This window comes from Chiloscyllium plagiosum, chromosome 7 (genome assembly GCF_004010195.1).
Source record: "Chiloscyllium plagiosum isolate BGI_BamShark_2017 chromosome 7, ASM401019v2, whole genome shotgun sequence".
Lineage (NCBI taxonomy): Eukaryota > Metazoa > Chordata > Chondrichthyes > Orectolobiformes > Hemiscylliidae > Chiloscyllium > Chiloscyllium plagiosum.
In genome coordinates, this window is record NC_057716.1 from 4,884,615 (window position 1) to 4,898,931 (window position 14,317).

The 14,317-nt window shown below is 39.5% G+C and overlaps 2 protein-coding genes across 7 annotated transcripts in view; one reads left to right on the forward strand and one right to left on the reverse strand.

The window, feature by feature from the left end:
• Positions 1 to 7,599, forward strand: part of slc39a10 (solute carrier family 39 member 10) — a 62,160-nt gene extending 54,561 nt beyond the window's left edge. For 5 of the 6 annotated variants that reach the window (XM_043692894.1, XM_043692891.1, XM_043692893.1 and 2 more), the window contains exons 9-10: positions 2,504 to 2,694; positions 7,304 to 7,599. In XM_043692894.1, the coding sequence (XP_043548829.1) occupies positions 2,504 to 2,694; positions 7,304 to 7,450 (338 nt within the window). In that variant the 3' untranslated portion in view covers positions 7,451 to 7,599. The remainder of the gene's footprint in view (positions 1 to 2,503; positions 2,695 to 7,303) is intronic. The other variant, XM_043692897.1, reaches the window with a different exon arrangement.
• Positions 7,600 to 8,382: 783 nt separating this feature from the next.
• The window catches only part of dnah7 (dynein, axonemal, heavy chain 7), a 414,399-nt gene continuing 408,464 nt past the window's right edge, over positions 8,383 to 14,317 (reverse strand). The window contains exons 63-64 of the mRNA XM_043692898.1: positions 11,807 to 11,910; positions 8,383 to 8,919 (exon numbers count right to left, since the gene is read on the reverse strand). Coding sequence (XP_043548833.1) covers positions 8,713 to 8,919; positions 11,807 to 11,910 — 311 coding nt within the window. The 3' untranslated portion in view covers positions 8,383 to 8,712. The remainder of the gene's footprint in view (positions 8,920 to 11,806; positions 11,911 to 14,317) is intronic.

Consider the following 14,317-nt stretch of genomic DNA (forward strand, 5'->3'; position numbering starts at 1 on the left):
GCACTTGCTATTTGTTTTGTGCACTGCTGTTTAGAATATATGAATGCTTAGTTTGGTTCCAATACACTGGAATAAATGAATTAGTCACCATCAACCTTAAGGACAGTATGAGAGCATAAGGTGTTGGATTTGCATGAAGAAAATCACAGTGCTCTACTGAATCTGTCTGTTGAAATTAGTGCTATAGTTAAAAATTTGTTGTTTATATTTATTTAGCCAATGTAAATGGGCTTGACGTTAGTCAAAGAGATGAGCTTGAAGAGTGAGGATCTTAGCCATAACTTAACTCTGTTAAGGAGGCCCCTGCCTAACATATTTTCACTGAGGAGAAATGAGAGGGATGCAGTTAGGCCTGCCACCTCTGAAGTTGGGCCCTCGGCTACCACAGAGTTCATTGTATGATGAATTGGCAGACTAAACGATCTGCCTGTAGAGCATTACAGAGCAGTACTGGCACTTCGGCTCTCGATGTAGCGCCGGCCAGTGAAACCAATCTGAAGCCCATCTCACCTACACTATTCCATTCTTATCCTTGTGGCTATCCAATGACCATTTTAAATACCAGTAAAGTTGGCGAGTTTACAACTATTGCAGACAGTGTGTTCCATGCCCCTACTACTCTCTGAGTAAAGAAAATACCTCTGACATCTGTCCTATATCTATCACCCCTCAATTTGAAGCTATGTCCCCTTATGCTAGCCAACACCATCCTTGGAAAAAGGCTCTCACTGTCCACCCGATCTAACCCTCTGATTATCTTACATGTCTCAATTAAGTCACCTCTCAACCTTCTTCTCTCTAATGAAAACAGCTTCAAGTCCCTCAACCTTTCTTTGTAAGACCTCCCTCCATACCAGGCAAAATCCTAATAAATTTCCTCTGAACCCTTTCCAAAGCTTCCACATCCTTCCTATAATGCGGTGACCAGAACTACACACACGGGTTTTCTACATTTGCAGCATGACCTCATGGCTTCGAAACTCAATCCCTCTACTAATAAAAGCGAACACACTGGATGCCGCCTTAACAGCCCTATCAACCAGGGTAGGAACTTTCAAGGATCTATGTACATGGACACCGAGATCTCTCTGCTCATTTACACTACCAAGAATCTTACCATTTGTCCCGTATTCTGCATTCCTGTTACTCCTTCCAAAGTGAATCACCTCACTCATTTTTTGCATTAAACTCCATTTGCCACTTCTCAGCCCAGCTCTGCAGATTTTCTATGTCCCTTTGTAACCTACAACATCCTTCGGCACTATCCACAACTGTACCAACCTTACTTCCAGGTCCTCATCCAGGTCATTTATAAAAATGACAAACAGCAGTGGACCCAAAACAGATCCTTTTTGATCCAAACCGCTAAATCGCCTTCAATTCCATGCCTCCATATTTTGTGCACTAGCCTACAATGGGGAATCTTATCAACTGCCTTACTGAAATCCATTTACACCACATCAACCGCTTTACCCTCATCACCTGTTTGGTCACCTTCACAAAGAACTCAGTAAGGTTTGTGAGGCATGACCTACCTTTCACAAAATCGTGTTGACGATCCCTAATCAGCCTATTCCTATTGAGCTGATTATAAATCCTATCTCTTATAACCTTTTCCAACACTTTTCCACCCACAACTGAAGTAAGGGTCACTGGTCTATAATTACCAGGGTTGTCTCTACTCCCCTTCTTGAACAAGGGAACAGCATCTTCTGGTACTATTCCTGTAGCCTCTGTTTATTGGGAAGAAAATTGCTTCAATTGTAATAATTAATCCTGTGTCTTTAAGTCCTTGCCACCTAGGAAGTCATAACCTCTCATTTCCCATGCCACCTATACACCCTCAAATCCATTCTCCCAGTATCCACTATCTACAGACAATGTCCAAGCTATTACTCACCATATCCACCAATGCCACGTAGAGGAACATGCGTGCAATGATAGCAAAGATACCCTACAAGTTGTGTCAGTGTTGCCCTGCTGGGTCTAAGTGCATTAGCCATTCTTGGAGTGACAAAGCATTCATTATAAGACCATCTAGATAAATAGATGTCTGGCCATCTATTTTAAATGCTGGTATGAATACAACTGTCCCTACTGTGGTTAAAGTGTTATAGGTTATGATGTGGCACATTGGGGACATGGGGGTGAGTGTAAAGCAGTCCTAACATCCCTTCATAAAACTTGGCCAAAGTCTCAGAGTAATGCCTTTGAAGCAGCCCACCTCCAATGTCATCTCTGGTCTTTGATTGTCTTCCAAAGCAAAAAGTATATGTCAAGAAATCTTTTCTGTTGATGGAATTATTTTGTACAAGCTGGACAAAGAAGAATTAAAAGAATTTTGCATCAGTAATTAGACAGTTAATTTGTATGACTGTTTCAAAATTGGTTGAGTAAATGACACAAGATGTTTCATTTAAATAACATAGAATATTAAAAACATTAAAATTCAAAAGGGGATCATATAACTTTGTGACTTAATAATTCTCTTTCATCTCTCTAGGTGATTTTGCTGTTCTGATTAATGCTGGAATGTCTGTGAAACAGGCCATTGTTTATAACCTCTTGTCAGCTCTGCTTGCATATGTTGGTGTAGTAATAGGTATAGCTGTGGGACAGTATACTCATAACTTAACCCAGTGGATCTTTGCTATCACTGCGGGCATGTTCCTCTACGTGGCATTGGTGGATATGGTGAGTAATAGCTTGGACATTATTTATCAAACAAATTTGCTTTTTAGAAGTCCAATCTTAATTGATTAAATTGAACCTAATTTTAAATTAGCTTGCAAAATTTCTTTGTGAAGCCTTTCAAAAAGTAAATCTTTTAATATATTACTTAAAAGCATCCAAGCGAATATTTAAACATTAGTTTGCTGGTATTAATTTTTTCTGCAGCAAGTCAATAACCTCAATAAACTTGAAAATCTGGGTATGCATAATAATGAAGAAGCAGGTAATAGTTCTGAATCTTGCCCCTCCTTCATCAGTGTACTTCCTTCACGTTTGGATGCGTGAAATGACCAACTTTGTTTTCAACAATTCCTTTTTTCTTGCAAATTTACCACTACTCACTAAGTTCTCTCTCATTATGTACAAATTGAGTTGCACTAAAATAAACAGTGCAGAGAAGTGGACTTAAACATCTACTTACATTAATGTAGTCATTTGCAATAATGCAAGTAGATTGTTAGCAAACCTGAATGAAAGTTCTCCAAAGCAAAAATGTTCACTTCGCATTTGTGTGTGTTAATTTTCTTTTTGAATTTTTCGAGTTGAGAAGGACAATGGCTATAAATTCACAACTCTGCCACTTGTAAATTATATGGGTGATGGTTACGAGAGGGATATCCTTGAACTGCAGCTGATTTTCACTAACTTTCACTGCTGACACAAGGGACCTCAAAGAAAGAAGAATTGCAATTGTTTCCAGGGCAGTAGCAGAACATTATCTGTTCCTTCAGAGAGAGATAATGGACCTGACAATAAACAACTCCGACTTTCTTAAATTGCAAGCACTGGCCTTTTAAGGTTAAGGCTGCAATCAGATCTTGAAGCTGCTCTGCTTTTAAATTTGACTTCCATTTTGTAGGTAGTATCATCGTTCACATTTCTCTTGTGGGTGGGGACCCTACATGAATAAATAACCCCAAACTAAAAAATACGATGGTAGTTGGTGTGCTGGATGAAAATTCCCCCCCCCCACAATCCCACCCCCCACCCCACAATCCCAACTGCTTCAAGTAGGCAGTAGGAATTTAGATTAGATTAGATTACTTAGTGTGGAAACAGGCCCTTCAGCCCAACAAGTCCACACCGATCCGCCGAAGCACAACCCACCCATACCCATACCCCTACATTTACCCCTGCATCTAACACTACGGGCAATTTAGCGTGGCCAATTCACCTAACCTGCACATTTTTGGACTGTGGGAGGAAACCGGAGCACCCGGAGGAAACCCATGCAGACACGGGGAGAATTTGCAAACTCCACACAGTCATTCGCCTGAGGTGGGAATTGAACCCGGGTCTCTGGCGCTGTGAGGCAGAAGTGCTAACCACTGTGCCACCCACAATTCTCTCCCCACAAGTCTATTGCTCAGAGCTATAAGCCTTTGTTGCAATTGAAGGTCCCCTTTGGAAAAATAATTCTACGGGACATCTTCATTTCTCTCCCAAAAACTTTGCTTTCCAAGTGAAGACATTTTTGAAACCAATAACCAATATGCCTGAGTTGCACAACTCAGTAATGACAGCTAGATAGAAAATTTGTGGGCTATTATAGAATTTGTTTTTTCTTGAAGCTTTTGGGTCCTGTTCAGATAACATAGGATCATGATGTAAGTTTGCTCCCTGAGCTGGAAGGTTTATTTTCAGATGTTTTGTCACCATGCTAGGTAACATCATCCGTGAGCCTCTGGTGAAGTGCTGGTGTTCTGTCCTGCTTTCTATTTATGTGTATTGATCTGTTAAGGTGGATGATGTCATTTCCAGTTCTTTTACTCAGAGGTTGGTAAATGAGGTCCAAATCAATGTGTTTATTCATGAAGTTTGAATGCCAGACCTCTAGGAATTCTTGTGCATGTCTTTGTTTAACCTGTCCTAGGATGGATGTGAAAAATGTGTTGCTGGAGAAGCGCAGCAGGTCAGGCAGCATCCAAGGAGCAGGAGGATCTTTTTATTTCGCAGCAGGTCAGGCAGCATCCAAGGAGCAGGATGCTGCGCTTTTCCAGCAACACATTTTTCAGCTCTGATCTCCAGCATCTGCAGTCCTCACTTTCCCCTAGGATGAATGTGTTGTCCCAGTCAAAGTGGTGTCCTTCTTGGTCTGTATGTAAGGATACTCGTGATAGTGGGTCATGTCTTTTGGTGGTTGGCGTCCATGTATCCTGGTGGCTAGTTTCCTCCCTATATGTCTGATGTAGTGTTTGTTGCAATAAGTATTTTTCTTCTAACGCTCGTTGTTTCTGAGTGCTGCAGTGTGTGGTGACCTGTTTAAATAATGTCCTGATGCAGGTCCATTTGTGGGTGTTGGGCTGATTACTTGTGTACTTAAGTATCTGGTCTTTGTGTGCTGCTTTCCTGTAGACGTTGGTCTGCAGCTCTCCATTAACTGTTTGTTCCACAGTGGTATCTAGGAATATGGTGGGGGGGGGAGGGAATGTATGTTGTTGTTCACCTCCTCTTTTGTGAAATTTATGCCAGTAAGCATGTTGCTGATGATGTTGTAGGTTTCCTCTAATTTGTTCCGTTCTCTGATGACAAAGGTGTCATCCACGTAACGGACCTAAAGTTTGGTTTGGATCGTGGGGAGGGCTGTTCGTTCAAGTCTCTGCATTACTGCTTCTGCTAAGAAGCCTGATATTGGTGATCCCATGGGTGTCCTGTTGATTTGTTTGTCAGTCTTGTCATTGAAGATGAAGTGGGTAGAGAGGCACAGGCCTACAAGCTTGATAATGTTGTCCTTGCTGATGCAGTTGGTGCTGTCTGGTGTTTGTGTCCTTGGTTCGTCTAGTAGTGAGGTCAGGCTAGGCTGATGTTAATTGATGTGTATAGGGTTGTTACATAAAAAAAAATACCTATACAGCGTATTCAAGAACAACAGATACCCGACAACACAGTCTGCCAATTCTCAAACAACAAACCCAAACAAGTAGACACAACACGCCCAGAAACTCTAGCCACAGTACCATACATCAAAGACATCTCGGAGATGACTATCAGACTACTCCAAACCCTTGGCATCATGGTAGCCTACAAACCTACCGAAACACTGAAACAGCTACTGATGAACCAAAAGGATCCTATACCAACAACCAGCAAAACAAATGCCATTTACAAAATACCCTGCGAGGACTGTAACAAACATTACATTGGACAGACAAGCAAAAAATTAGCCACGAGGATACATAACACCAACTAGCCACTAAAAGAAATGATCCACTATCACTAATATCCATACATTTTGACCAAGAAGGGCACTACTTTGACTGGGGCAACACATCCATCCTAGGACAGGCTAAATAGAGACATGCACGGGAATTCCTAGAGGCCTGGCATTCAAACTGGAACTCGATGAATAAACACATTGATTTGGACCCCATTTACCAACCTCTGAGAAAAACAACCGGAAATGATCCACCTTAACAAGACATATAAATAGAAAGCAGGACAGAACACCAGTGCTCCAGCGGATGATGTTACCTAGCATCCGTCTGTAAACGTCTGTAAACAAACCTTCCAGCTCAGTGAGCAAACTTACAACCTGAACCTCAACCTGAGCTGTAAATCTTCTCAAAAATCGCAACGTAGAACCATAGAATCCCTACGGTTTGAAAGCAGGCCATTCAGCCCATCGAATCTACACCACCCCTCCAAACAGCATCCCACCCAGACCCACCACTCCTATCCTATCCCTGTAACCCTGTATTTTCCATAGCTAATCCACCTAGCCTGCTCATCTTTGGACTGTGGGAAGAAATTGGAGCACCCAAAGGAAACATGTAAACATGGGACAATGTGCAACTTCAACATTAACAGTCACCTAAAGCTTGAATTGAACCCAGGTCCCTGGCACTGAGGCAGTACTGCTAACCCACTGAGCCCCAAGATGATGAATAGTAGACTCAAATAATACCATGTAAAAAAACTTAATTGGATTTGATTTTTGTTATCTTAATACATTTTTAAAATCATATGGCGATTTGATAAATGTTGATTGGGAAAAATAATGTTCATTACCGTGACTTCTGACTTCGGGCGGCACGGTGGCACAGTGGTTAGCACTGCTGCCTCACAGCGCCAGAGACCCGGGTCCAATTCCCACCTCAGGTGACTGACTGTGTGGAGTTTGCACGTTCTCCCCGTGTCTGCGTGGGTTTCCTCCGGGTGCTCCGGTTTCCTCCCACAGTCCAAAGATGTGCAGGTCAGGTGAATTGGCCATGCTAAATTGCTCGTAGTGTTAGGTAAGGGGTAAATGTAGGGGAATGGGTGGGTTGCGCTTCGGCGGGTCGGTGTGGACTTGTTGGGCCGAAGGGCCTGTTTCCACACTGTAATGTAATCTAAATCTAAATCTGTAATCTAATCTAAAAAAAGTATAGGCCTAAATATACTTGTTGACAAATGGGGATCAAGTTATATGCCTACAAATGCATTTTGCCGTTCAAACATAGGGTCATCTTTTAGGTCTAGTTATATGTCACAATTTATGGAAAGCTTTAAATTGATTTACAATGAAAGGGCAGATGCCTAAAACAGTTAATTGCAGATTGAGCCCTAATTAGGTTTTCTTTCCCTTTTCTAGTTACCAGAAATGCTCCACCGTCCTACAGATAACCATATTCAAGCTAAGTTTGGGCACTTTGCTCTACAGAATGCTGGGATGCTCTGTGGCTTCGCCATTATGCTGCTAATTGCCATTTTTGAGGATCAAATCAAAATCCACTTCTGACAGTTTTGGTGATAATATATGGTCTTGTTTGCCTTATTCGGTGGTACTTAACTTTGTAAAGCAAATTGTGACATATTTGTTAGGACAGTAGATTACTTTTCACAGCAACTGCTGTTTGTTCGTTGGTTTGACGCACGGTTACCTCCGTGGTTCAGTATGGAAACTTAAGTAATTACATTTTTTATGTCTGTGAAGACGACGAAATCAATGCTTGAATAAGTATTTAGCACAATTAGATCAGGATAAGTGATGTAGTTGTAACAACTGTTTAGAATACTTTTCGCATGCATTGTGTCAGGTGTTTATTTATGGATGGCACTCACCAACTGTAATGCCATCTGGATTCATGGTGCTGTTTTTGTGAGATCATATCTTCAGTGTCACACATAAACAAATGAGCAGATTTCAATTTACTTTTGAAAATGGTGTTATTTCATGATTGTAGACATTGTCCATTGAATTTGTTTTTACCTTTAACATTCCTTCTTCCATTATAATACCTCAGAACCATGTTTGCTGTTCTCAGTGAGCAGCTAGATTGCTTGTTCTTTGTATTAGTTTGGAGTTGATTTTTGTAAGCCCTTATTAGCCTGTCACTATGTGACATTTCCATTTTGTCACTGTATAAATCAATGTAATAGATCATATGTGATCAAGTGCAACTGGCCAAAATATGATAAATGTGAGTTAGTGGAACCTGTGATTCTTGTGCGTGTTAATCAGCATAATAAGTCATTAATAAAGCCAAAGATTATGGATCCTAACCAGTTAATTTTGACATTTAGGTGAAAAGTTTCAGTGTTAAGGTACCATAGACTTGGTGTTTGTCACAAGTGAAATTAAAAATCATTTTGTTTATCACATAATAAGTTTTGATGTTTTAAGTCTAATGCTAATGTATGAAATAAATGGCTCTTTCAAGTTTTACTTAATAAATTCCTGACAATGCAAAACTATGGTTTTATTGTATTGATTCTGCAACAGTCTTTGCATTTCAATATGTCTATAATGACAGATGGATTTACAGGCACACAAAAAAAACTTGTAAAATTTCTGTAGGAATCATACCAACAAAATTGATTAATCAGAAGTAAAGGTTTGAGGAATAGAAGTAAGTAATTCTTAAAATCCTGATTATTACACATTTGAGGCAGGTATTTTATGAAACCTTCTACCAGCAAGACTTATGCCAAAATATAAAATGAGGTTTAAGCATTGTATTTGTTAGTAAGCATAAGCTGTAAAAAATTGCACCAAAATCATTACGAATTAAGCTGACAGAGTAGAGCTACACCACGTCCAATCCAGTGTTCAGGAGGCTGGTCAGAAGGGATACGCATTGCAATCACAAAGTTAGTAGAGTGTCCAGTTGTGGACAATGTTCCCCTTCTCTCACTGGTCTTGTAAACTGGAGCAATGTAAACAGGATGTGGAGAGATTTCTGACTTCTTACAAGGTTTTAGCCACAGCTGTCAAAGGAAAGCAAAAATAATTGGATACTACAATTATTCTTGACGAAATAGCTCTCAGTAACAATGTCCTAGAGGCAAGAAGAGAAATGGCTATTTTTTTAAAAAATTATTCATGGGGCATGCTCAGTTGGTATTTTGTGCCCATTTGGGTCTGGAGTCAGTGTAGGTTAAACAGGCAAGGGTAACATTTCCTTTTTTAAAAGGACGTTATTGTAAAAACCTATCTGGATTACTAATCAACAGTGATTACATGGCTGCCATTAGGCTAGTTTTAATTCCAGATCCTTAATAAATTCAAATTCACCATCTGCTATGGTGGGATTCAAACCCTTGGATTTCAGATTCCTAATCCGGTGACATTATAACTATACCATCGTCTTCCTTTCTATTAAATTTAATTAAATCTGGCTCATTGCTTATAATTGAGTTCAACCTTATATTTGAAAGGTAGAAATATAAAACAACTACTAAGATTCTGGACAAGCTGACTTAAATGGGAGGAGACAAAATGTCACCTGTTAAACTCTGCAGATTTGTAAATAGTCAAACTTGTATGTTAGTCATGATTCGGAGATGCCGGTGTTGGACTGGGGTGTACAGAGTTAAAAATCACAGAACACCAGGTTATAGTCCAACAGGTTTAATTGGAAGCACACTAGCTTTCGGAATGACGCTCCTTCATCAGGTGATTGTCCCTGACACATCACAATCACCTGATGAAGGAGCGTCGCTCCGAAAGCTAGTGTGCTTCCAATTAAACCTGTTGGACTATAACCTGGTGTTGTGTGATTGTTAACTTTGTATGTTAGTGGAAGTGTTCAAAAATATCATGTGACATACCACCAGTTTATCCCGCTAATATTCAAGATTTCTACTTGTGAAACAAACAGCCCTTAATAATAAAATGATCAGGGACAACAAAAGAAAATTGTCTGAAAGAAAAAATATAAAAAGGAGCAGATTTTGGCAACTACAAAATTGCAGACAACAGCTAAGGATACCAAATCGGGCTACAAAAATAATTCTGGAAAAAAAACTTGCTCAGAATATTAAAATCAGCAAGATTTGTTTACATTTGATCAAAAGAGGGTTGCCAAGAGCAATAAGAACGATAAGGTTAATAGAAAATCTATTTGCAATGATTGGAAAGTCTAGGACCATTTTAAATGTCTAAAAAATAGAGCAAAATTTTACAGGATATCTTAAATTCATTTGTGGCATATGGGCGTGACTGGCTGGACAGCATTTATTGCTCGCCCCTAAGTTGATCTTGAGAAGGTGTTGGTGAGCTGCCTTCTTGAACTGCTGCAGTCCACCTGCTGTAGGTTAACCCACAATGCCATTAGGAAGGGATTTTGACCCAATGCTGTTAGGAAATTCATTTACATGTCAATGGCATGCAAATTGATTTTAGATCTGTTAAATTTAAACCTGAGATTATAACAGAGTTTATAGCCCACCTTGCATTCATTACTATCTTTGGTTCAGGGGTTAGGTATCTACATTGGGTTCACAAGATCACAAACCCCTCTTTAGGAAGTCCTAATTTCAAGTGCAGTGATGAATTTTTGAAGGAAGAATGAGAATAGGCAACTTAAATGGTGTAGTTTTAAAGATGATGCAGGAACATAAAGAAACTTGGGATTTAGATAGATTTTGAAGGTAGTAGGACGAATTGATAAACCTGGTTTTTTAAGAAAAAAAATCCTTGCTTTAAGGCACTGGTTAAGTCTCAACTAGAATTTGGTGCTTCGAATTGAAACACCACAGGAAGGACAGCAAAGCTGTGAAGAGGGTATAAAGAATATTGGCCAGACTCCTATCAGAGTGAGAAACTTTAATTATGATAATCATAGAAGCTGTGGTTATACTCATGAAGCAGAGACCATATAAGGAGAAGATTTAGAAACTTCAAATATTGAGAAATGTTGTCAGAAAAGATCAAGAGAAACTGTTTCCATGGATAGAGTATAACCAAAGGACACAAATTTTAAAAAAAACTGACAGATAACCTGGGATTTTGTAAAAAAAAGTGATTTGTTGAATATAAATCACTATCTGGAAAAAAAAGATAGCAAATAGAACAGTTTTTTTTTAAAAATGGAGTTGGACTTGGAAAAAAAAGTTGGTGAGAGGAAAAGAGAAGAAAATAATTTAAATGAGAAGGAAATAATTGAAAAGCGTTTACAGAGGCAGAACATGCATATGAATCAAACAGCCTCTTGTCCTGCATGAGTAGATAAGAATCCCTACAGCATGGAAACAGGCCTTTTGGCCCAACAAGTTCACACCGACCCTCCGAAGAGTAACCCACCCAGACCCATTTCCCTACATTTACCCCTGACTAATGCACCTAACACTATAGGCAATTTAGCATAGCCAATTCACCTAACCTGCACATCTTTGGATTGTGGGAGCACCTGGAGGAAACCCACGCAGACATTGGGAGAATGTGCAAACTCCACACAGTCGCCCGAGGAGGAAATCAAACCCAAATCCCTGCTGCTGTGAGGCAGTAGTGGTAACCACTGAGCCACTGTGTTGCCTGTATGATGTTAATCCCTCATTAGCAACAGAATATTTGAAAGCTTCCAAAAGTCTGATAGGCAATTAAATCCGGAAAGGCACGAGAACAATGGAAAGGCAGGATACTAAGATAAAACTTTTTTAGATCCTCTGTATTTAGAAACAAAACTACAAATATCTACTGGGTTTAGTCCATTTGAATTGATCCCTGGCCATTAGAGGACCATTAAAATAAATTAGGGAGATGTTCTTGAACCAAAACTACAAAACCTCAATGTTGGATTATTTGGCCATGTTCTGGTTTTAAAGGAGCCATATAAGATAGCGCACTTGCATTAATAAAACAGATGCTACTTACAACAGGCATTGTATCATAGAGAATTTTGGGATATGATTCTGCCAGTTTTTTAAGACTTCTATCCCAGCGTGCTCCATCTATAAAGAGGCCTCGTACGTAGACACCTGTGTATAAAATACATTAATGAAACTGAGTAACATTTTTGACATAGGCACTTTCTTCTCCAGGACTGATTATTGCATTCCACAACTTCAAAGAATGATCTCTGGCCCACATTTTGCTTAGAATTTATCCCCAACAACACCCCCGCCCCCACAGCCAACCCTTCATGAAGACATAGTGCAGTTCGATAAAAAGTAAGTCAGGCAGTAGGAAAGCTCAATACGTAATTGAACCAACAACTGTGGATTATTCGTTTATGGAAGAACTATTCATTTAAGTTATCCAGAAGCTAATCCCTTAAGGACAATTACAACTAGTAGTAGAAAAGTTAAATCGATTTTACTCATTATGAATCTCCAATTGAAATACAGCCTGATTAGGGTTCTAACTGTATATCTAAAGTTTTCAAGGAGATCATTAGCAGTTTGGATATTCAAAAAATTAATGGTGTATCATCTGTAAACGGAGGGAGCTTTGACGGGCTATCATCAAACGCAAAATCATGATTATCGCATACTGTCAGGAATATCCACAGGATTGACCCAAAGGATTATAGTTTTTCCTATTTGCTACCAGAGATTCCCCAAATGAATCGATTGGGTTTAGTCCATTTGAATTGATCTCTTGTCATTAGATTAGAGGACCATTAAAATTAATTAAGGAGATGTTCTTGAATCAAAACTACGAAACCTCATGTTGGATTGTTTGGTCATGTTCTGGTATCACAGGAGCAATATAAGATAGCACAAGAAGATTTGAAAGTTTCAAATGAAAAAAAAATGGGCAAATTCAGTAACTAGAATGTTTCAAGTGGGAGATAAAGTGTTGGTATTGCTGCCTTTACAACGTGAACCGCTAAAAGTGAAATTCAGTGTTCCATATAAAGTAAAAAATTCACACAACACCAGGTTATAGTCCAACTGCTCCTGGTGTGTCTGATTTTTAACTTTGTCCACCCCAATCTAACACCGGCACCTCCACATCATGGCTACCATATAAAGTAGTTAAGAGGATTAGTGATACCTGATAACTGATTCTTCATTATGATCAGGAGTATTTATATCATATAAACATATTGTAAAGGTATCATTACAGGGAAGAGAACAAGCAGGAACTTGACAGAGACTATGAGACTGAGGTAGACAGTTCTCAAAAGAACCTCCTCTTATTCAATTAGCCAACACAAATACTGGGACTGTTGGACACTGTTTTCCCATATTAGCAAGAAGGATAATGGGAGGGTCTTTAAAAAATATAAGGTAATCTCTGGAGATAACCGAGGTGTACTGCATTGGGAGAGCAAAGATTGATAAAACAGCATGCTTATTGGTTAAGCCTAGAAAGTCAATCTCAAGTGGAAAGAGAGTCAAAACATGCTGGAAAATCACGTGATTGAACCTAATCAAAGCAGCAGAAGGACACTGGTAGAGTTAGTTTCTAATCTTAATGGATCATCTAGACTCTGTATAGAAAGGCAAATGCAGTAAAAAGATTCATGGTTGGAAGACTAAATTGATAGGGTTGGTAGTGCTTCATTTCTTTCTATGATGGATCTATTGAAGGAGCGCTGGTGAGTTTATGTCAAGAGCTAAAGAAATATCTGCTTTTTTCACACCACTTGGGTTATAACAATGTTGGATAATGTCACAATCACCTAGCTACAATGCAAAGGCTTATGAATCAAAACTTTTAGGAATGTGTAGGTTTTAACTAAAATGTGTGCTTAACTTCAGCACAATATCTGTACCTTTCACACATTTATTAAAGAAAAAGCAAAAGTGGTACAACCAGGCAGCATTGGAGAAGCAGAAGGAAATTTTAATAACTAAATGAGCTGTCCCTGATTTCTCCAGACCTTTTAAAATGGTGATTAATTTGGGGATAGATGCAGTGTGGCAGATGAAGTTACAGGATGATGACTTAGGAAGCAGAGAAGCCAGAAAGGTATTTCTGTCAGAAACAAACTGGTATTGTAAGTGGTGTCAACCCTGTTTTGTTCAAGCAGTGAGGGAGTTTGGTTACAGATGGGCTGACACCAGAAGGAGTTAGTTGTAAAATTCATTCCTGAAGAAGGGCTTATGCCCAAAATGTCGATTCTCCTGCTCCTTGGATGCGGCCTGACCTGCTGTGTTTTTCCAGCAACACATTTTTCAGCTCTGATCTCCAGCATCTGCAGTCCTCACTTTCTCCTTGGAGTTGTAAAATGTTGGGTTAGACTTTTAGCTAGTAAATAGTTGACAGTTCATAGGTAAAAACAATGACTGCAGATGCTGGAAACCAGATTCTGGATTAGTGGTGCTGGAAGAGCACAGCAGTTCAGGAAGCATCCGAGGAGCAGTAAAATTGACGTTTTGGGCAAAAGCCCTTCATCAAGAATAAAGGCAGAGAGCCTGAAGCATGGAGAGATAA